Source organism: Erinaceus europaeus, chromosome 11, assembly GCF_950295315.1.
Source record: "Erinaceus europaeus chromosome 11, mEriEur2.1, whole genome shotgun sequence".
Taxonomy (NCBI): Eukaryota; Metazoa; Chordata; class Mammalia; order Eulipotyphla; family Erinaceidae; genus Erinaceus; species Erinaceus europaeus.
Genome location: NC_080172.1, coordinates 15,172,859 through 15,195,063, shown reverse-complemented (window position 1 = coordinate 15,195,063; position 22,205 = coordinate 15,172,859). Strand labels below are relative to the sequence as shown.

The following is a 22,205-nucleotide window of genomic DNA, read 5'->3' as shown; positions in this document are numbered from 1 at the left end:
CCACCCCGGGGCACCTCAGCCTGCGCCTTCTGCACAGCTGGCCCGCCCACCCTCCTGCTATGAAGTCTGGACAGATCCCAGACCACCTGGAGACCGCGGGATCCCTGCCGGGACTGGGCCCCCCGGCCAAGATCCCCAGCTCGGCTCTGAAGGCAGAGGAGCTAGAATATGCAGATCCCTGCAGAGATGGCAACCTACAATTCCTAGAAGTGGAGCTGCACGGGAGACCACCTCCGGATGGTGCCCCCCCCCCAACAGCTGGGACAGTGCAGATCTAGATTTGTGTTTAAAATAACATGTCTTTGTAACAAAAGCTTTTCTCCTTGTGTATTGAAGACCATGTTTATGTGTGTGTGTTTGAAGTTTGGTAAACATTAACTTAAAGGTTAGAAACATAACTTTAAGGCTACATTCTTGCCAGGCAAAGTTAAATGAAAAAGGTTTTCAACATAATTCTCATAAAGGCAAAATTAACTTACATTTAAAGTCTGAGGTAAAAATTAGTTAAAAATTAATATATTTTAACTAAGTTGGTCTAAAAAACCTGTGCACACCTAGGGTGTGTCTCCATCTTGAATGGGTGTAACAAAAGGTTAAGAAAGACGTTGTTGATATGTAAAGCTCTCAAATACCTTCTCAATTAGAAATGGTGAATTGCACAATGGTTATGCTAATGATTCTCATGCCTGAGGCTCTAGCAGAGGTTCTTTGACTTACACATTTTATTGTGCTTAGATTGGTTAGGAGCCTTAAAATGAAACGAAAAAGACCTTCCAAAGTTATAAAGATACTTGAACCAATTATAATCATCGAGTTATCTATTGTGGTAAACTTCTAACCTGCTACAAGTTTTGTTTCATAAGTAAGTGAACTGCAGCTGTCAAGTTCTCTACAGAAAAGTGGAATTCCAGCAGCTGACCTTCCTCATACAATGTTCCACCCCCTGGCATTCTTCCGTGGACATCTGCTTTGGACTAGCACTTGTATCGGACTCACTGGTACACCTCTTGGATACTTTGCACAAAACTAGCAGCTTCCCTTTATGCTGCTGGGTTTCTCAAAGACTGACTGCAGTCAGCTGCCATGGGACTCTATAGGCCATACGCCCCTCCCTTCTTACTAGGTAATGCCCACAGAGGCAGGAAATGCCCGTCGAAGCAAGAGAAAGCCCAGAGGCAAGAAAGGTCCTTTAGCTTGATAAAGCCTTGCCCACAGAGGCAATAAATGTCCCCCTCAGGCCTTCCCTTGGCAGCACACTGGTTCTTGTTGCTCGTTTACTTGTTCCTCCATGTTTGTGCCAGTTTCTTTTTTGAAAATGCCTGTACGATATAGGTTTCTGTTCACCCCACACTCCTGATACTATGGTCAATTAGTTAAAAAGTAAAGGGGGAATTGTTGGTATGAATCTAGTTCTGCTTCTGGGATCTAGTTCTGCTTCTGTTACATTGCTTGACATTGTGGTCTATTTACATGGTCTTTTCTGTTACATTGGTTTGGTCTCACTCCCCCCACCTCCGGGAGATTTGGTTTAGCCCTTGCCAGTTTCACGCTTCTTCCTTCTCCCCGCCCCCTACCCTACGTACTTCCTGAGTTCCTCTCTGCCACCGGAGGAGAAAGATGGAGGAGCACATTGTGTGGTGATTAGGCGTTGGACTGTTTGCCTGCTTGTGAATAAAGATTAAACTGCGTTCTCAGCTCAGCTGTGTGTTTCCGGTCATCTGTTACCCGCCTGTGAAGCCAGCCTGACGAAAACAACAACTCATCCCCCAGTCAAGGTCCTCCTCCATCATCATGCACCAAGACCCAAAAGTGCTCACCCCAGAGTCCTTTACTTTGGAGTTCAATACACCAAATCCAGTCCCAGGTTCTGCATTATGTTTTTTCTTTCTGTTCTTATTTCTCAACTGTGGCCTGTAACTGGGATCATCCCATATTTAGCCTTCTCTTTCTGGCTTATCTCACTTAGCATGATTCCTTCAAGATCTATGCAAGATGTGGTAAAGAAGGTGAATTCATCATTCTTTTTGTTTGTTATTAAATATTTATTTATTCCCTTTTGTTGTCCTTGTTGTTTTACTGTTGTAGTTATTATTGTTGTTATTGATGCTGTCACTGTTGGATAGGACAGAGAGAAATGGAGAAAGGAGTGGAAGACAGAGAGGTGGAGAGAAAGAGAGACACCTACAGACCTGCTTCACTGCCTGTGAAGCAACTCCCCTGCAGGTGGAGAGCCAGGGGCTCAAACCGGGATCCTTATGCCGGTCCTTGCGCTTCGTGCCACGTGCGCTTATCCCACTGCGCTGTCGCCCAATTCCTAAATTCATCATTCTTAACATATGAGTAGTATTCCATAGTGAATATAAGACCAGATACTTAACTCTACTACAATTTCATGAAAACTGACACTATCACTATATGGTTTTTATTTCTGTAACTTGTGAAAAGTTTCTGTATCAGTGGTTGACACTTACAAGGGCCTCTTACCTTGTCTACTAGATGCATCACAGCACTGAGCTGTTCATCTGTGCTCTCTGTGGCCACTTTCATGCTGATGCTGTGAAGCACTCTGTTAAGAATGTTAGCATCTAAGGGTTGCTGTAGCTGGTCGGCCAGACCCCAAACAGCCTGTGAATCCGCATCTGAAACAAGGGTGACATTAGCTGTCCCATACATGTTATCAATTTTAGCACCACCTTTTGAATCAGAAAGTACAATTTGAAAGCGTTTGGGGAATGGACTTGAAGACCCTGTCTCCGGTGTGAGTATGACATCCATGACAGTGTTTCTCTGGCCAGGTTCAAACACCAGTATGCCTTCAGTTTTCACAAAATCCTTCCCAGAAATTGCTGGAGATATGAGAGTACGACCAATTGTCTCAGGACTCCTCAACTCCTAGGAATTAAAGAACACCACTTAAGTGAAATTATCACACCTCTATCTTATCTGAATAGTTCTCTTAAGTAAGATGATCATAACAAATAACTAGTAAAATGATCCATTTTGTAGTGCCCTAAAATAATTACACAGATATGTATGTATATATGCATAACACAGTGATAATATAGGAAATATAAAATAGAAAAGACATATTTTTAATTATTTTTTATTATTTATTTTTTTTGGATTCAAATTTTTTATTGGTGGAATTAATGGTTTACAGTAAATACAGTTGTTGATATAGGTGTAAAATTTCTTAGTTTTCTGCAAAACACTCTCACCCCCAGCCTAGGTCCTCATTCACCATTGTGAACCAGGACCTGAAAGACCTTCCCCACCCTCCCCAGCCCCTCCCCCCAAAGTCCTTTACTTTGATGCAATACACAGAGTTCAGCCCAAGCTCTGCTTTGTGTTGTCCCTTTCTGTTCTTATTTCTCAACTTTTGTCCATGAGTGAAATCACCCCATATGCATCCTTATCTTTCTGGCTTATTTTATTTTTGAGACAGATGCAGAGAGAGAAAGACACAGAGGGAAATACCAGAGCGCTGCTCAGCTCTGGCTTATGGTGGTGCGGGTGATTAAACCTGGGACTTTGGAGCCTCAGACAGAAGAGTCTCTTTGCTTAACCATTACGCTATTACCCCCCCCCCCAAGAAAAGACATATTTTTCAAAGGAAACCATAAAAACAATCAGAAACTGTTGCCTCTGGATTCCTCTACTTGTGAGTGCATCAAACTTGTTTTTTTGTAACACATGCTACAAAGTATAGGCATGGAGGTATGAAGGGAATGAGGGAACATTTGCATTTGTATTCTTTCAGGACACAGTGTTTGGAGAAGTAAAATTAAGGCAGAAAGGAAACAAAAGGCAGTAGAAGAAATTGGTCTCTTGTTGTTTGTATTTATATATGAAAAGAAGCAAAAGAATATGGTGTTGGACATTAAAAAAAAAAAAAGGAAAAAATGGCCAAAAGGAGCAGTGGATTCTTAGTACTGGCACTGAGCCCCAATAACCCTTGAGGAAAAGAAAGAAGGAAGGAAGGAAGGAAGGAAGGAAGGAAGGAAGGAAGGAAGGAAGGAAGGAATTAAGACTAAGTAAGAGTATCATTGTAAGGGTAGTGTTGAAAGTACTTCATGTGCTGTTGAGTAGAGACTTCAGAAACAAGGGAACACCTCCACAGGAGGAATACACAAGGAAGCATCTAGGCAGAGATAATAGCAATTATAAAATCCTTGAAGTAGAAACAACTTTTGAATGTTAGAGGCAGAAGGAGAAGTATGGTTGGAAGAACAAAAGTGCAAAAACTTAGCATAAGAGAGGTGAACCAGGGTCATATCTTGTGAGTCTGATACACAACATGTAGCAGCAGCAAGGCGCTGGGGGACACAAGAAGAGAAGTGGAATATGCTGTCCAATGTTTTCATGGATTCCAGGCTCTTGAGTTCACTTGCTGCAGTGACAAGTATGAAAACGAGGAGAAGAGAGAAGAGATTTTGCAAAAGGTCATGCAAAATATAAAACAATCCTGTAATGTGCAAGGACTGGCATAAGGATCCGGGTTCGAGCCCCCCCCCCCATTCCCCACCTCCAGGGGAGTCACTTCACAAGCGGTGAAGCAGGTCTGCAGGTGTCTATCTTTCATTCCCCCTCTGTCTTCCCCTCCTCTCTCCATTTCTCTCTAGCCTATCCAACAATGATGACAGCAATAATAATTACAACAATAAAATAACAAGGGCAATAAAAGGGAATACATAAATAAATAAACATTTAAAAAATAAATATTTTTAAAATAAATAATTAAATAAATAAAAATAAATAAAACAATCACAGCTTGGATCTGGGCCGAGTAAGTAGAAGAAGCTATCATAATATTAACAGTCTGAAATCAGAGTGAAAGAGAATTTCTGGTAAATTCAATGTGAGATGAAGGAGAAAATGTATGGGGGCTGGGCAGTGGTACAGTGGGTTAAGTGCACATGGTGGACTGGCATCAGGATCCTGGTTTGTGCCCCTGGCTCTCCACCTGCAGGGGATTTGCTTCACAGGTCGTGAAGCAGGTCTACAGGTGTTCATCTTTCTCTCCCCCTCTCTGTCTTCCCCTCCTCTCTAAATTTCTCTGTCCTATCCAATAACAACAACAACAATAATAATAACAACAACAATAAACAAGGGCAACAAAAGGGAAAAAATTAAAAAAATAAAATTTAATTTAAAAAAAAGAAGAAAATGAATATTGAAAGCAATGAGTATTTACCTACATGACTGGCTGCAAACTGATAAAAATATTAAGAGAGAAACAAGAGTTGTTGCCATAGGGCTGGAGAGCTATCTCACTAGGCAGGGCATGCATTTTGCTATGTAAAGGCCCAGATTAGAACCCCTCACAAGTGCTAGGGCACTGGAAGGGGCTCTAAGGCTGTCATTCTCTCCATCACTATTTGAATGAAAATGTAGCCCATAGTCCACCTCATCATCCAGGGCCCAAGTCAGGGAATCCTGAGATTCCCACAAATATATGATGGGCCTAGACCTCTAATAGATTCCCCTCTACACCATCACTGCTCACCTCCATCAGGAACAGCATAAACCCTCTTGTGAGCTTCTATAGGACCTTGCTCTCAATGTAGAACAGCAATGGTAGAAGTTCCCCACTCTCCTCTCTGAAGGGAGTCTCAGACAACATACTCTGCCACTAGTGGCAGATTGGTCCTGAAACAAGTACAGTCTAGAATGTTCCCAGCTATGACCGTGGAATGTGAGCCCAGACTCAAGGGATGCAGAGGTTGGATGTACAGGCCCATGTGTTAAGCATGGATAGGTGTGGGTCCTAGGTTACGTGTCTGCAGAATACTCATCCTGCAGACACCAAGTCTCAGCGATAACCTGGGTAGTAATAAATTTTTCAAGATGCAAGAAAATCCTTCAGTTTCTGTGGAGATCAATTAAAACCAGTGACTTTTAGGAGCTGGGTGGTGATACACCTGGTTGAGCACACATATTACATTGTACAACAGGGAGTTTGATTCCTAAGGAATCAAACATACCCATTCAAAAGAAATCTGTGTATATCTATGTACCAAAGCAGCACAATTTTGTAATAGCACAAACTTGGAAGTAACCTAGGTTTCCAGCAACAGATGAATGGCCAAGAAAGTTATATATGTGTGTGTGTGTGTGTGTGTGTGTGTGTGTGTGTGTGTGCGCGCGCACGCACATGTGTGCGCACAATAATACAAGAAAGGAAATTTTAGTTCTGATTTTTAATTAATTTTTAATTTGATGTAATTTTTGTAAGAAAAACTAGAGGGCCTCTGTATCCTTTAGACAGTATATTCCATTGGTAACATCTAGCACAAATGGGATATATCACAGTGAGGATACTCATATGGATACATTGAGGATACAGAACAATTTCATCACCACAGGGATCACTTGAGAGGATCTCCATGTACATTTTACAGTGTGATCTGTACACTTTAGTTACATGCTGGTGAGAGTATGCCTTTTATAAGGAATCCCTTTTTTTTTTTTTGCCTCCAGAGTTATTGCTGGGGCTCAGTGCCTGCACTATAAATCCACTGCTCCTGGAGGCCATTTTTCCCACTTTGTTGCCCTTGTTGTTGTTGTTGTCATAGCAGTTGTTGTTGTTGAATAGGACAGAGAGAAACTGAGAGAGGAGAGGAGGGGAGACAGAGAGGGGGAGAGAAAGATGGACACCTGCAGACCTGCTTCACCACCTGTGAAGTGACCCCCTGCAGGTGGGCGGAGCCAGGGGCTCAAACCAGGATCTTTACACTGGTCCTTGAGCTTCACACCATGTGCGCTTAACTGGCTGGGCTACTGCCTGCCCCTCCCCGTTTTAAATCTTGAAATGGGAAAGAGTAGCACTGTCTAAAATCATGGTTTTTGCACTGTAGGTTCCTTGGATGTATATATGAGAGAAGATGGTCAAGTAGCTCAGCACCAATCCCTTTCCACAACCATGTTTCAAGTCTGCAGGAGCAGATACACACTTGCTTTTCATATAACTGGGTTTTCCTGCTCACAGTTTAATAAACAATGCTGGGATGCTGCGTTTTGTATTTGAGACAACTCAGGAGCTAATCATTTAGTGTCTATGTCGTTGCTCTCCTGACCACTCGGACACACACCTGTTCTATCTCTTAATGTCAACTAATAGAATGAACTTCATAAAAGTGTGGGCAAGGCTCATGAACTTGTGGATTTAATGACATCAAAAGAATCAGTCAGCCTTTGAAGTTCTAGAGAAGGAAATTTTCAATTAATTCTGATAAAACTCATAACAAAGAAATTACTTTTTGCTTCTACTCATATTCTGAAGAAACTGACTCTATAAATACTTCATAAGACAAATTCATGTGAGACACTTTGAACTATATAATAAACTTTATCAGAGAGAAGGAAACTAGAAAAGACTATCATTTTGAAACAATGTAAGTAAAAACTAAACTATTCAAGGATTAATTTAAGCACACTAAACAATGTGAATTACGAGGGTACCATCAGAAAATGATGTATCAGTTATCCTGTTTCATTAAACACATGATAGAGAAAAACCTTAACAAATGTGAACTTTACTCTGCTTACCTGGGTACTGAAGTTAACAGATATCATTAGTGCTGTCCCAGAATCTCTGGTCACCTGCAAACTAATTAAAGCAGCCTTCTTGTGAGCCACAGGCAGGCGAGAACCCACAGAAAAATAGACCAGGCTTTGAGGTTCATCACTTCGTAAAAATTTAACCTGTGCAAATCTGGCACTGGTATTTATTGCTGCTCCAGCAGTTACATCATACAGTTCCACAAAAAAATGCATCTCAACTTGAGGTGTCTGGCAATGAGAACACGAAAAAGAGGAAAGTCATTAATTTATTTTTATTTTAGATCTCATGTTAAGTCATTAATTTGTTTTTATTTTAGATCTCATGTTAAGAGATATTCTTATTCAAATACATATTTGTAAATAAGTATACATATATAGCTACAACTGTATTACTACTACTACTACTACTACTACTACTACTACTACTACTACTACTACTATTAGTATTTTTAGTTTTTATCAGAGCACTGCTCAACTCTGGTTTATTGTGGTGTGGGAGATTGAACCTGGGACTTTGGAGCTTCAGAAATGGGAGTCTCTCTGCATAAGCATTATGCTATCTACCCCTTCCCCATCTGTATAATCACAGAATCATATTTATAAATTAGAAGTTGATGGATGAATGTATTTCTTTATTTTTATTTTTATTTTTTATTAGGATAGAGAGGAATTGAGAGAGGAGGGAGGGAGGAAGGGAGGGAGAAAGAGGGGGGGGTCTTTTGAAGCAACCCATCTGCCCATCTACAGGTGGGGAGTGGGAGGTCGAATATTCTTTTTTTTTTAAGAAAGGATTAATTAACAAAACCATAGGGTAGGAGGGGTACAACTCCACACAATTCCCACCACAAGATCTCTATATCCCATCCTCTCCCCTGATAGCTTTCCCATTCTTTATCCCTCTGGGAGTATGGACCCAGGGTCATTGTGGGTTGTAGAAGGTGGAAGGTCTGGCTTCTGTAATTGCTTCCCCGCTGAACATGGGCATGACTGGTCGGTCCATACTCCCAGTCTGCCTCTCTCTTTCCCTAGTAGGGTGGGTCTCTGGACCTTTCCTTTTATAGTACACTCTAATTCCATCTCAGGTGGTTCACTTTCTAACAAAGTCCCAAAACCTAGATATACACCAGTTTCTGTGAGAGAGAGCATATGTTCACAAGTATCCATAAACTACTGCAAAATATATACCTGAAAGATGAATGTATTTCTTTAGGATACTTTTGAATTTTTTGTTTTTGCTTTTGTTTTTTTAATTGCACCAGGGTTATCTATCCCTGATTCAAGCCCCTTGTCCCTATCTGCAATTTCACAGCAGAACATTGCTGTGGATCTCTCTCTCTCTCTCGCTCTCGCTCTCTCTCTCTCTCTCTCTTCTCCCACCTTCCCCCCTCCCTCCCTCCTCTCTACTTCTCTGTCTCTATCATAAAAAAAATAAAGATAATTAGTAGCTTGGATGATAGAATCATTGTTCTGGAACCAAACCATAGCAATAAACAAGGTGGAAAAAATAATAATTAAAATAATTTTTTAAATAATAATTAAAAAGCAAGAATTTCTAAGTCTGAAGTGTGATGTCTAATTAAGACATTTAGACATGACGGCTGAGTAAGACACAAAGAATGCACACACAAATACTCCAGAAGTTTCAATAAAGTGGTCTGGAGATTACTTACTCTAAGACTGGGAGATAACCCAGAGGAGCACACACTTTACCACGTGTGAAGATTTGGGTTCAAGCCCCCAGAACCATATAGGAACACCTGCACCAGAGGGAAGCATCATGCATGGAGGAGTGGTACTCTGGTGTCTCTCTTCTTTCCTCCTTACTTCCTCTTCCTCCTCCTCCTCCTCCTCTCCTTTCTTCTTTCTTCTTCTTCTTCTTCTTCTTCTTCTTCTTCTTCTTCTTCTTCTTCTTCTTCTTCTTCTTCTCCTTCTCCTTCTCCTCCTCCTCCTCCTCCTCCTTCTCCTTCTTCTTCTCTCTCCCTCCCTCTCTCTCTCTCTTTCTCCCTCCATCCCTCTCTCCCTCTCCAACTATCTGAAAATATTATAATGCTGGTGAAGAGTACAGGGAGCAGTGGAATCATGGAGGTAAAAAAAGCCCAAGTGGGCAAAAAAAATAATATATATAATATATAATATATATATAATTTTATTTACTTCAAATAAATAGAACCAACAGCATTGTACTTCATTACTTGTTACCTTTCCCGGTGTGAGCTCAATGGAGATAAAACACTTTGTTTCATTTGTTGTACAGGTCGTGGTCCCTGACACAGAGAGGAGTTCATTCATCAGGTTCACACCATTCTTCTGGAGGACAGTGGCTGTTTTGTTAAATGTAACTCTCCAAAAGATGTTGACATCTTCAAAAGCCCTTGGGGGGAAAAACAAAGCCTAAGCAAGCGTAGTAAAAAGTCCATTATCTCCATATCTAACGCAGAACGTGTGTCAGCACTCACGAAGGTAACCTTTCATTTAAAGCCCAGTACTTAACGTTACAATTGAAAATGGCCCGTTCTTACTACAAAAAGAGAAAGGAGGCTCGGAGCTTGAACAGTTTTCTTTGACCACAGACTACTTAACACCAAATAGATATTTGTTGAACTACTGTGTGTCAGAAATACAAAAAAAAAAAAAAAAGATCTGTCTACTATGCCTTTCTATGACAGAACTACAAAAACAAGAATTATAGATAACCCCTGACTTCAAATAAATCACCTCACTTATCTTTTAACATAAATTTTTCTTAAGGAAAACGATGCTGATAGAAATGATTTTGACAGGGCTCTAGTCAGGGAATTCTCAGATTCCCACATAGAGATGATAGGCCTAGACCTCTGATACATCCCTTTTTCAGCACTGCTGGTCATCTTCAGCAGGAACAGCATCATAAATTCTCTTGTGGGCCTCTATAGGAGGACCTCATCTTCGACGTAGATCAACAACTGTAAGGACCGCCTCACTCTCCAAAGGGAAGCTAGGTCAACATACTCTGCCACTTGAGGAAGACTGGTCCTGAAATGACTGCAGCCTAGAATGTTCCTAGCTGTGACCACAGAATGTGAGCTCCAACCTTCAGGGATGCAGAGGTTACACAAGATCCTGTGCTGAATGTGAGCCCCAGATCAGATCAGTGAGGTTTTAGTGTTAATGGTATCTAGCTATTCTTCCCATATTTGAGAGCTACTCTTGTCTGGCCTGATCCAGCTTTCTAGTCCTATTTCCAACTCTGACACCATCTCCCCCGGACAATACTTTCAGCCCACCTACATGTTAGCTGCCAGGCTCAGACAAAAATTAGTGAAATCATGGGCCCCTTGGAATATACTTAAAATAGACTTCCTGATTTTTTTTCCAAAATGGAGACCCCCAAATCTCATCTGCTATAGTGTTACCTTTAGATTATTGATTACTAAACAATTTGTTCTACTTAATATCTTAATTCTATTCAGCCACCAAATTGCAGATGCTACCATGATGCCAACCTAACCTCCCTGGGCAGACGACCTCACCAATGAGTCCTAGAACCGTACTTCCCCAATGCTCTACTTCACTAGGGAAAGACAGAAAAAAGGCTGGGGGTATAGATCAACCTTCTAACACCCATGTCCAGCAATTACCGAAGCCAGACCTCCCACTTTATGCACCCCCATAAAGATCCGGGTCCATATTCCCTGAGGAATAAAAAAAATAGGAAAGCTTCCAATGGAGGGGATGGGATGCTGAACTCTGGTTGTGGGAATTGTGTGGAATTGTATCCCTCTTATCCAACAGACTTGCTCATCATTATTAAACCAATAAAAAATAAAAAATTAATAAAATGTTTTAAATGATAAAGAGCAAATGGCAAGGGACCAGGCAGTGGCACATCCACCTGGGCACACATGTCACCACGTGAAGGATCTGAGTGAGTGTAAAGTCTTGGCCCCTACATGCAGGGGAGAAGTTTCATCAACAAGTCTGCAGGTGTCTCTCGGTCTCTTTCCCTCTCTACCTCCCTCCTTTATTTTCTCTCTGTCTTACCAAATAAAAGGAAAAAATAGCCACTAGGAGAGGTGGATTCATTGTTTAGGCACCGAGTGTCAGGGATAACCCTGAAGGCAATAATATTTCTCTCTTTTTTTGCCTTTTTATTTTTTATTAATGAATAAAGATAGAAATTGAGAGGGAAAAGGGAGATAGAGAGAGGGAAAGAGACAGAGAGATATTTGCTGCTCGGCTTCACCACTCAAGAAGCTTTCCCCCTGTAGCTGGGGACCAGGGGCCTGAACCCAGTTCCTTGCACATTGTAATGTGTACACTTAACAAGGTGTACCACCACCTGGTCCCACAATATAAAATTAAAAAATATATATATGGGGGGGTCGGGCGGTGGCGCAGTGGGTTAAGCGCATGTGGCGCAAAGCACAGGGACCGGCGTAAGGATCCCGGTTCGAGCCCCCGGCTCCCCACCTGCAGGGGAGTCGCCTCACAGGCGGTGGAGCAGGTCTGCAGGTGTCTATCTTTCTCTCCTCCTCTCTGTCTTCCCCTCCTCTCTCCATTTCTCTCTGTCCTATCCAACAACGAATTGCGTCAACAAGGGCAATAATAATAACCACAACGAAGCTACAACAAGGGCAACAAAAGGGGGAAAAAAAAAATATATATATATATACATATATGGCAAATGTCCAGAGATGACCTACATTTTCAGATAATATTTAGCCTAAATATATATGTGTATATCCTCATAAATACACACATGTTTACATATATGTACACATACCAAGTGCATATATATGGTGAGTATGCAGGAGATATATTCTATACAATATGAAGTTGCAATCAAGTTTTGATACTTCCAAGTACCCCTTTCAGTAAATTGATGTTAAAGGTGAGAGATCAGAAAATAGCAAATATAGCAGCTTGGGAAGTGGCTCAGCTGGTAGAGTACATGACTTGCATTCTTGAGGCACCTGGTTTGACCCCAAATGTAGCATGTGCCATAATAGGACTCTAACCTGTCCCTCACCCTCTTTTCTCTGTTTCATACAAAAACCCACAGGTTCCAGATGCTAACATGATGCCAACCTGACTTCCCTGGACAGACAACCCCACCAATATGTCCTGGAGCTCCGATTCCCCACAACCCCACCCCACTCGGGAAAGAGAGAGGCAGGCTGGGAGTATGGATCGACCTGTCAATGCCCATATTCAGCGGGGAAGCAATTACAGAAGCCGGACCTTCCACATTCTGCATCCCACAATGACCTTGGGTCCATACTCCCAGAGGGTTAAAGAATAGGAAAGCTATTAAGGGGAGGGGATGTGAAACAGAATTCTAGTGGTGGGAATTGTGTGGAGTTGTACCCCTCTTGTCCTATGGTTTTGTCAGTGTTTCCTTTTTATAAATAAAATAAAATAAAATGCCCACTGTCTCTTATATGTAATAAACAGAATAAACCTTTAGAAAAAGAGAACTGTAAACATGATGATTTACATCACCTGACATCTGTTTGATACATTATGAGTTACAAAATGTTCCAGGCAGTAGTAAGTTATACTCATAAACCAAATGTGTTAAATTGGTGAAACCAAATGTGTTAAGTACATGTTGATTAAGTACTACAGTAACTGCACACTGAAATGCCATATTACAGATATGTATCAATGGTTCATATCTCTAGAACATTATGAATTAAAGTTAGACACAATCTAGGCAAGCAAGATGTTAAGTCTTCCATCTATGTAGAAACATACCTATCTGGCTGTCTTGTGACAGTAAGATGCAATCTGTTTGTTCCAGCTTCATCCCCTATTCCTAGTCCACGTTGGGACTCCTCACTGAATCCTATGATGCCATTGTGAAGATCACTACCTGAAAAGAAAAATGGGGAGGTATTACTAAAACCTTTTTTATTAGTGATTTAATAAAGATTAACAAGATTGTAGAATAAGAGGGGTACAATTCCATGTAATTCCTACCACCAGTTTGCTCTCCTATCTCCTCCATTGGAAGGTTCACTATTCTTTTTTTTCTCCTTTTTTTGTTGCCCTTGTTGTTTTCTATTGTTGTTGTAGTTATTATTGTTGTTGATGTCATCGTTGTTGCACAGGACAGAGAGAAATTGAGAAAGGAGGGAGAAGACAGAGGGGGAGAGAAACATAGACACCTGCAGACCTGCTTCACTGCCTGTGAAGCAACTCCCCTGCAGTTGGGGAGCCGGGGGCTTGAACCACGATCCTTATGCCAGGCCTTGCGCTTTGTGCCACATGCACTTAACCTGCTGCGCTACCGCCAACTCCCAGGTTCCCTATTCTTTATCCCCTTTGGGAGTATGGACCAAAATTCCTTATGAGGAGTAGAAGGTGGAAGGTCTGGCTTCTGCAATTGCTTCTCCACTGAGCATGGACTTAAAAGCCCCAATCCCTCAGACTAATCAGTCCTGTTCTGTTACTATAAAACTAAGAAATCAGTAGTGAATAGAGACATGGATTTATAGATTTTTTCCTAAAACTAGAATCAAAATGGTAACAGCAAAAATGCTAAAACTTTAAGAACAGAAAAATGAGAGGAAAATACTTAACCTCTACCCCCATTCACACAAGCTCATCTCTCTGGTGAGTCTGATGAGACTCCGTATTTGATAGCCATTGACATTATTTTTTATGTCTCAGGCTTTTTCCCTCTATAGTAAATATATATTTTAGTGGTAATATAATATATTTACAAGATTACCACCACCAAAGTTCTATATAATAACCACCATTGTTCTCCCAAGGTCATGGATATGGTTAACTATATATTTTTTTCAAGTTAATATGTTTCAATTATCTATATTCCACTTATGAGTAAAATCATCCCATACCTGTCCTTTACCTCTTTACTTACTTCACTAATTATAATCACTACCAGACCCACCCATTTAGTCACAAAGGACTAATCTTTTTAACTGCTGAGTAGTACTCCATTGAGTATATGTCTCATGACTTTTTTTTAAAGACTCAAATTATTGATTTTTATTCCATTGTTAAAGGCTCCTCCCTCACACTCTACCTCATAGAGTTCACGCCCACTACCTGTTTTTTTTTTTCTTTTGCCACCAGGGTTATCCCTGGCGCTTGGTGCCTGCACCATGAATCCACCACTCCTGACAGCCATCTTTTTCAGTGTTTTTTATTGGTTTTGGATGGGAGAGAGAGAAATTGAGAGAGGAGAGCAATATAGAGAAGGAAAGACACCTGCAGACCTGCTTCCTGGTTTGTGAAGTGAACCACCCCTACTGGTGGGGAGCCGGGGGCTCAAACCTGGATCCTCGAGGGTCTTTGTGCTTCGTGCCACGTGTGCTTAACCTGGTGCACTACCAGCCATCCCTCTTTTTAAGTTTCTACTCAGGGAAATGAAAAGGCACACAACAGAGAAACACATGGACCATTTGGGCAAAGATAGCTGACCCTTCATGAAACTAATTCTCATTTTTATTAACTTCTAAGGCCCTACCTTCACTTCCATTCTAAATAACACCTACACCTGTTATGACTTCTGGGCATCCTTCCTTTTCCCTCTTCCCTTTCAGAAAACGGAAACAGTGTCTGACTTCCTCAGGTGTTCTCCAGATTCCCAGGTATTCTCCCCTCTCTTTGATTGTGGGGAGAGAAAAAAAAAAAAAAGATTCCTGGTCACAAAAGTTCAGGTCTTGGTGAAACTGGGGTTTGGTTTGGAGCCCTCGGGTTATCTACCCCTAACATTTCCCCCTCTGGGATTATGGACCAAACATCTTTTTGTGGTGCAGGAAAAAAAGGAGTTCTAGCTTCTGTCACTGCTTCTCCAATGAACATAGACATTGGCTGGTCCTTGACATTTTCTGTTTACTTTTGAAATGATAGAATATCGCCCATAGAATCTAAGCATACAAATCTATGGTTACAATAATCAAATAATGTGTCTAAAGCAAAACAAAAGAAAATAGCTGTAATCTATATTCCAATAGACAAAGAATTCACGGAGAATAAGATCTTATAGTTTATGGTGAAAAATCGAAAATGGTTGAAAATTTTCAGAAAAAAATGATTCGAAACAGGACAAACTAAATTAATTATTTTCTAGAAGAAAATTGACGTAGTGTTTTTTAAAGTATTGCCTACAGTGTGAAATTATAGGTTTGTATGTTCTTCTGTTCAACTGACTCCAATCTAAGTGACATTTACAGTTCACAAACTGTAGCCAACACTAAGAACAAAATCATGAGTTCATGTCATACGTCTAATGAAGAATCATGAGTTCATGTCATACGTCTATGCTATCGGAAAGCAATGTAATGAAGAATCATGAGTTCATGTCATACGTCTATGCTATCGGAAAGCAATGTAATGAAGTACTCTAAGTGATTTGGTTATTTCACTATCAAGTTTATAACAGAATGCTCTGATGACAAATTTCCTACCATTTCTTTTTGCAAGGATTGGCGTAAGGATCCTTGTTCGAGCCCCCGGCTCCCCACCTGCAGGGAAGTCGCTTCACAAACAGTGAGGCAGGTCTGCAGGTGTCTCTCTCCCCCTCTCTGCCTTCCCCTACTTTCTCCATTTCTTTCTGTCCTATCCAACAACGATGACATCAGTAACAACAACAATAACTACAACAACAATAAAAAAAAAAACAAGGACAACAAAAGGGAAAAATGAATAAAGTACATTTCTTTTTATTCATCACTCCAAAGATATACCTGTGATAATGATCATGGCAAAAGCTGCAAATCCAGCATCGTCCTTCCCCTGTACAATCTGCGCTCCCCCATGAGGGTCTGTGAGAAGCAAATAGAAGAATTCCTGGCCCTCAGGCACATCGTCATCCAAAATATGAAACAATACTTGACGTTCTCTTTCTCCATCTCCAAATGGGATGGTAAGACTTTGTTCTTCAAAGTCTTCTTCTTCAGTTGCCCATGTCAGGTTAAATAGCCCATATATGTCCGGAGAGGGCAATGCATTCGGTTCCTTCACAGAAGATAATTCACCAAAAGTTTTAACGGTCACACTGACATTGCCAGTGCACCCACCCGCTCTTCGGATAAGAATTTCGGCAGTATTCAATATCCCATTCTTCATATCCTCTCCAACATAAACAATGGGAGGTCCAAGACTAAAAGTCCCATAAATGGAAGCACTGGTTACTGCAGTGGCCACCTCAGGTTTTTCGGACATAGCAGATGTATGAGGAAGTGTGCCAAGTGTCTCAGGCATGGCAGTAGTGCCAGCTGTTTCTGTAATGATGGAAATCATTTCACTTGGCTGTGGAATGGTAGTTATTTTGGTTGAGTCCTGGTCGGTAGTGGAAGAGTCAGCTTCTGTAGGAGTCAGAGTTGTGTCAACTGCTATAGTCACAGTTGTTTTGGGGAGACTGGCATCTGTGGCTGCCATGTCATCATTGTCCAGTATTGTGATCGTGGCTACACTAAAATCTGGATTCAGGCGTGGTCTCCAACCAGCATCAAACTTGTGTGTCTCTTTAGTTTCTACTGAAGTTAGATTAATGTAAAAAATTTCTTCCAGCTCAGGAAGTTGATCATTCACAATGATTATTTCCAAATCAACCTCAGATTGGAATTTTTGAAAAAGCAGTTCCTTATTTGAAACAGGCTCAAAATCCTCCAGTGGCTTCGCACTTCCTGCAGTCGTCTGGTAGAAAACTTTGACCAGGTCACCATGGAAGCCAAACAGTCTTTGCACATGTAATCTGATCACCTGTGTATCCTCTGACACGGTGATGTTTCTTGAAACAGGTGAAAACTGAAAGACTCCCATTGGTTCAATTTCTGCTATGGTGAAACCTGGTCTGAAAAAAAAAATTTTTTTTTTTGAAACCACAAATGAAAGGATGAGAAAACAGAAAAAAAATGTCATTGTTCAAATAATGAAGATGCTTAAATTATTTTTAAAAAAAAAAACATTATAGTCATTGTTCAAATAATTAAGATGCTTAAATTATTAGCACCGTTAAAATTACATGTCTTTTCAAATTCCATAAAATGCTGCTTATTTACTGATGAAAATATCAGAAAACAAGAAATTTAAGAACAAGAACAGCAATAAAGGGTAATAAGGCCTAACAGAATTGAACAAAGCATGGGGCTTACAGAACTCTAGTCCACTTCTCTTGTTATTACAGACCAACTATCTAAAGGATTTGAAATCCTGTCTTTGTCCATATAAGGTTCTTTCTATGATAGGCACACAGGAACCAAAACTCTTATAATGCTCTTATGTCAGTCATCCTCTATGTACACTAACTGGAGAAACTTGCCCTTATTAGGAGTCAAATTCTTGTATCCTCCAACTGGCCAGTAATAAGTCTATCCTCTCACATAAACGTGGCTAAAATTTTTAGATGAACTGGAAGGTAAACTCATGATTGGATGGCTTTTTTTTTTAACATTTTCCTATGAAGTATTATGATTAATAGCTATGTTAGAGATCACATACAACTGACCTAGTTTATTAACATTTTCTCTTTGTTGGCTCTTTTGTATATAAATTGAATATATAGAGAGAAATTTATATAGATAGATTGAACTAAGATATATGCATCAAAAAGTTTGAGACATTCAAACTATTTTTCCCCTCTCATATTGATCAAGTAGTAATTTATAAGACTATAACAGGAGTGTATATTAACACCATTCCTGGCACAAAAGGACTGTGTCCCTACCTCCACCCCTCTATAGTGAAGCTGAAAATATACCCTCACCCTCCACCCAGAGTTTTTTACTTTGGTGCAATACAAAATAGGCCAAAAATTCTACTTCTGTCCCCCTCTCTGTCTTCCCCTCCTCTCTCCATTTCTCTCTGTCCTATCCAACAATGATGACACCAAGAACAACAACAATAATAACTACAACAATAAAACAAGGGCAACAAAAAGGGAAAATGAATAAATAAATATTAAAAACTGGCAGAGGGGCACACAGTAGCACACGTTTAAGCACACATTATCAGGTGCAAGGACCCAGGTTTAAGCCCCCAGTTCCCAACTGCAGGAAGGAAGCTTACTGCAGGTCTCTCTCCCTCCCCCCACCTCTCTCTCCCTTTCTCCCTTCCTCTCTCCCTCCCTCCCTCCCTCTCTCTTTCCTTCCCTCCATTTTTTTCTCTCCCCTCGCAGTTTCTTTCTGTCCTATCAAATAAAAAGGAGAAATGGCTGTTGGGAGTGATGGATTCATCTGTACAGATACCAAGCTCAGTGATAGCAATCGCCCAGATGGCAATTGAAAAAAAAAAAATGTTACTTAAAAATCTTTTTGAAAAATAGGATGGGGGGGGCCGGGCGGTGGCACACCCAGTTAAGCACACATAGTACTAAGTACAAGGACCCATGTAAGCATCTGGGTACGAGCCCCCAACTCCCCACTTGCAGAGGGGATGCTTGACAAGCGGCGAAGCAGGTCTTCTTCTCTTCCTCTCTATCTCCCCCTACTCTCTGAGTTTCTCTCTGTCCTAGCCAATAAAATGGGGGGGAGGGGGGATCACCGATAGGAGCAGTGGATCTGTGGTGCCAGCACTGAGCCCCAGCGATAACACTGAAGGAAAAAGAAAAAAATAACCTGGAAAATAGCATAGCAGTTACATAAAAAGACTTTTATGCTGAGGCTCTGTGGTTCTGGGCCACCCCAAGCCAGAAATGAGTAATAATCTGGAACAAAATAGAAGAAGGAAAAAAAAGAAAGAAGGAAAAAAAAAACTAAAGAAGAAAAATATATCTTTATTATACTGTACTTATGAACACTACACATTGCCATCATCCGTTCACAAGAAAATCCACCCAAATAGTCACAGATTAGCCAGTCATATATAGACATCCATACGACATAAAAAGTATTTTAAAACAGTGCATAGATAAGGGTAAATGCCATGAAATCGGTGACATCATTGTTATTGCTAAAAGTATTTAAATTTGCTATACTAAAATATATGCTCTGATCAAGTTTAAGTGACCTATGTAGAATTTAAAGTCCTACTCAATTCGACAAGACATCTCCCATATGTAAATAAATAGACAAATAAACTAGAACACATGCAATTTTCTTCCCCTTCATTCTCTCTATTTTACAAATAAGCAAACTGAGGGACAGAAAGATTAAATAACTTTCTGAAAAAGCAAATAAGTGACAGTCGGAATTTACCTATGAGTCTTCCTCTACTACGCTGATCAAGAATATCACTCATATCGTACAAATAAGTTACTTTTGCTTGGAATATATATGCAAATAGAATAATTTAAATTAATCTAAAACAAAAAAAGGTCTCTAGGTTTAAAAAGTCACATTATGAATCTAACTGAGATTCCTTTAATGCCTTGGGGAAATCAGGTAGTTTTGAGCTTTTTTTTTTCCAGAAAAATGTAAAGTCATCACCACAGTTCTTATTGGAGATGCTGGCCTAGGCCAACATTTGAGGTCGAAGTCACAGTGAACTCTCTTCAAGGCAAGCAGTCAAGGTGACGCTGGGAAAAATCATTCTCCCTCCCTGGCTTCTTTGGAACACATATGTCACTCTATTCTAAAGCTGTTGTTGCATCTGCCTGAATGAAAATAATTCTTGTATTTATCCTTTTCCAGTGATAAATTTCAGATTATTCCATAGAGACATTCTAGATAAGAATGGGGCTGGTCTTACCGAAGTTGAGCCCCACCAGGGACACTGCTCTGTATCCCTGACAGGTGAACAGGAAAGGCCTCTGGCCGGCCTGGACTGGCCAATATCCACAGCAAGAATCCTTTCCTTTGTTCTCCGTGGGAAAAAGAAAGGCTACCTGAAAGGCAAGTCAACAGAGAAGGAGAAGAGCATTTCTGAGTTGTTAAATTGTGATTCAACTATTTTTTTTCTTTATTATTTTTAGACAGATCCAGAAAGGCAGAGAGATAAAGAAGGGAGAGAGTAAAAGAGACCACAGCATGGATTCTCCCTTCAATAAGGTGGGGATGAACTAGAACCTGGATTGCACATATGGCAAAGTATCACACTAGTCAAGTGAACTATTGCACCAGCTCATGATTCAATTCTTAAAAGCACAGGGAAAGGGGGTTGGGTGGTAGTGCAGTGGGTTAAGTGCACATGGCACAAAGCGCAAGGACCTGAACAAGGATCCCAGCTCAAGCCCCTGGCTCCCCACCTACAGTGGAGTCATTTCACAGGCAGTGAAGCGGTTCTGCAGGTGCCTGTCTTTCTCTCCCCCACTCTGTCTTCCCATCCTCTCTTGATTTCTCTCTGTCCTATTCAACAACAACATCAATAACAACAATAATAACAATGATGATAAACAACAAGGTCAACAAAAGGAAAAAAACAGCCTCCAGGAGCAATGGATTTGTAGTGCAGACACTGAGCCCCAGCAATAACCCTGGACCACAGAATATGAGCTCAGATCTATAGGGATGCAGAGGTCACATAGGTTCCTAAGCTGAATATGGGACCCAGATCAGATCAAATTGATGGGGTTTACAGTCAACAATACTTATACACCTTTCCCATACTTGGGAGCTACTTTCTTCCCTGATCCAGCTTTCTGGTCCTTTTTCCAGCCATGACAATATCTCCCCAGATAATAACTTGGATCCACCTGCATATCAGATGTCAGGTTCAGGAAAAAAAAAAGAAACTTGTATAGTCATGGGCCCTTTGGAATATAATTAAAATAGGCCTACCAGTTATCTACAAAACAGAGACCCCCCAAATCTTCATCTGCAATATTCCAACCTTTAGGTTCATGATTAGTCAACAATTTGTTCTTCTTTATATCTTAACCCTGTTTTCCGCCACCAGGTTCCAGATGCTACCACGATGCCAACCAGACTTCCCTGGACAGACAACCCTACTAATGTGTGCTGGAGCCCTGCTTTCCCAGAGCCCTGCCCCACTAAGGAGAGAGAGGGGCATGCTGGGTATAGATCGACCTCTCAACGCCCATGTTCAGCAGGGAAGCAATTACAGAAGTCAGACCTTCCACCTTCTGCACATAGGTCCATATTCCCAGAGGGTTAAAGAATAGGGAAGCTGTCAGGGGAAGGGAGGGGATATGGAGTTCTGGTGGTGGCAACTGTGTGGAGTTGTACCCCTCTTATCCTATGGTTTTGTCAGTGTTTCCTTTTTATAAATAAATTTTAAAAAAAAGGACAGAGAGGAAAGTAAAAAAAAAGGAAGCTGCCTTAGATCATGCAAATCTCAAACCCTGTCTACTTCTTTCATTTATTCTTTTTCTCCCCATTGGCTCAATTACAAAATCCAGCAACGGAAAGAAAGTAGAGGGGGCTAGTGGTGATACATCTGGTTGAGCGCACATTACAATACACAAGGTGCTTGGTTCGAGCCCCTGGTCCCCACCTGCAGGGGAGAAGCTTTGCAAGTGGTGGAGCAGGGCTGCAGGTGTCTCTCTGTGTCTGTCCTTCTCTATGATCAAGGCCTCCCTCTCAATTTCTCACTGTTTCTATCCAATAATAAATCAAGATAATAAAAAGAGAGAGGAGGAGGGAGGGAGAGAAAGAGAGATTAGGCAAGCTTGGGCAGTGTTTGCAGTTAAGCTATTCTGGTTCCAACATTTTTCAGAGATACATATTGAAGTAGCTGGTATGAGCTACCAGTGGGTAGATTTCACTCTGTTTGACTTCAGAACATTTTTG

General features: G+C 40.9%; 1 protein-coding gene across 1 annotated transcript in view; it reads right to left on the bottom strand.

Annotated features, from left to right (window-relative positions):
• ADGRV1 (adhesion G protein-coupled receptor V1) overlaps window positions 1–22,205 on the bottom strand; it is a 561,037-nt gene that overhangs the window by 309,602 nt on the left and 229,230 nt on the right. The window contains exons 73-78 of the mRNA XM_016186350.2: window positions 20,206–20,341; window positions 16,263–17,371; window positions 13,300–13,417; window positions 9,763–9,934; window positions 7,549–7,791; window positions 2,485–2,892 (exon numbers count right to left, since the gene is read on the bottom strand). Of these exons, the coding sequence (XP_016041836.2) occupies window positions 2,485–2,892; window positions 7,549–7,791; window positions 9,763–9,934; window positions 13,300–13,417; window positions 16,263–17,371; window positions 20,206–20,341 (2,186 nt within the window). The remainder of the gene's footprint in view (window positions 1–2,484; window positions 2,893–7,548; window positions 7,792–9,762; window positions 9,935–13,299; window positions 13,418–16,262; window positions 17,372–20,205; window positions 20,342–22,205) is intronic.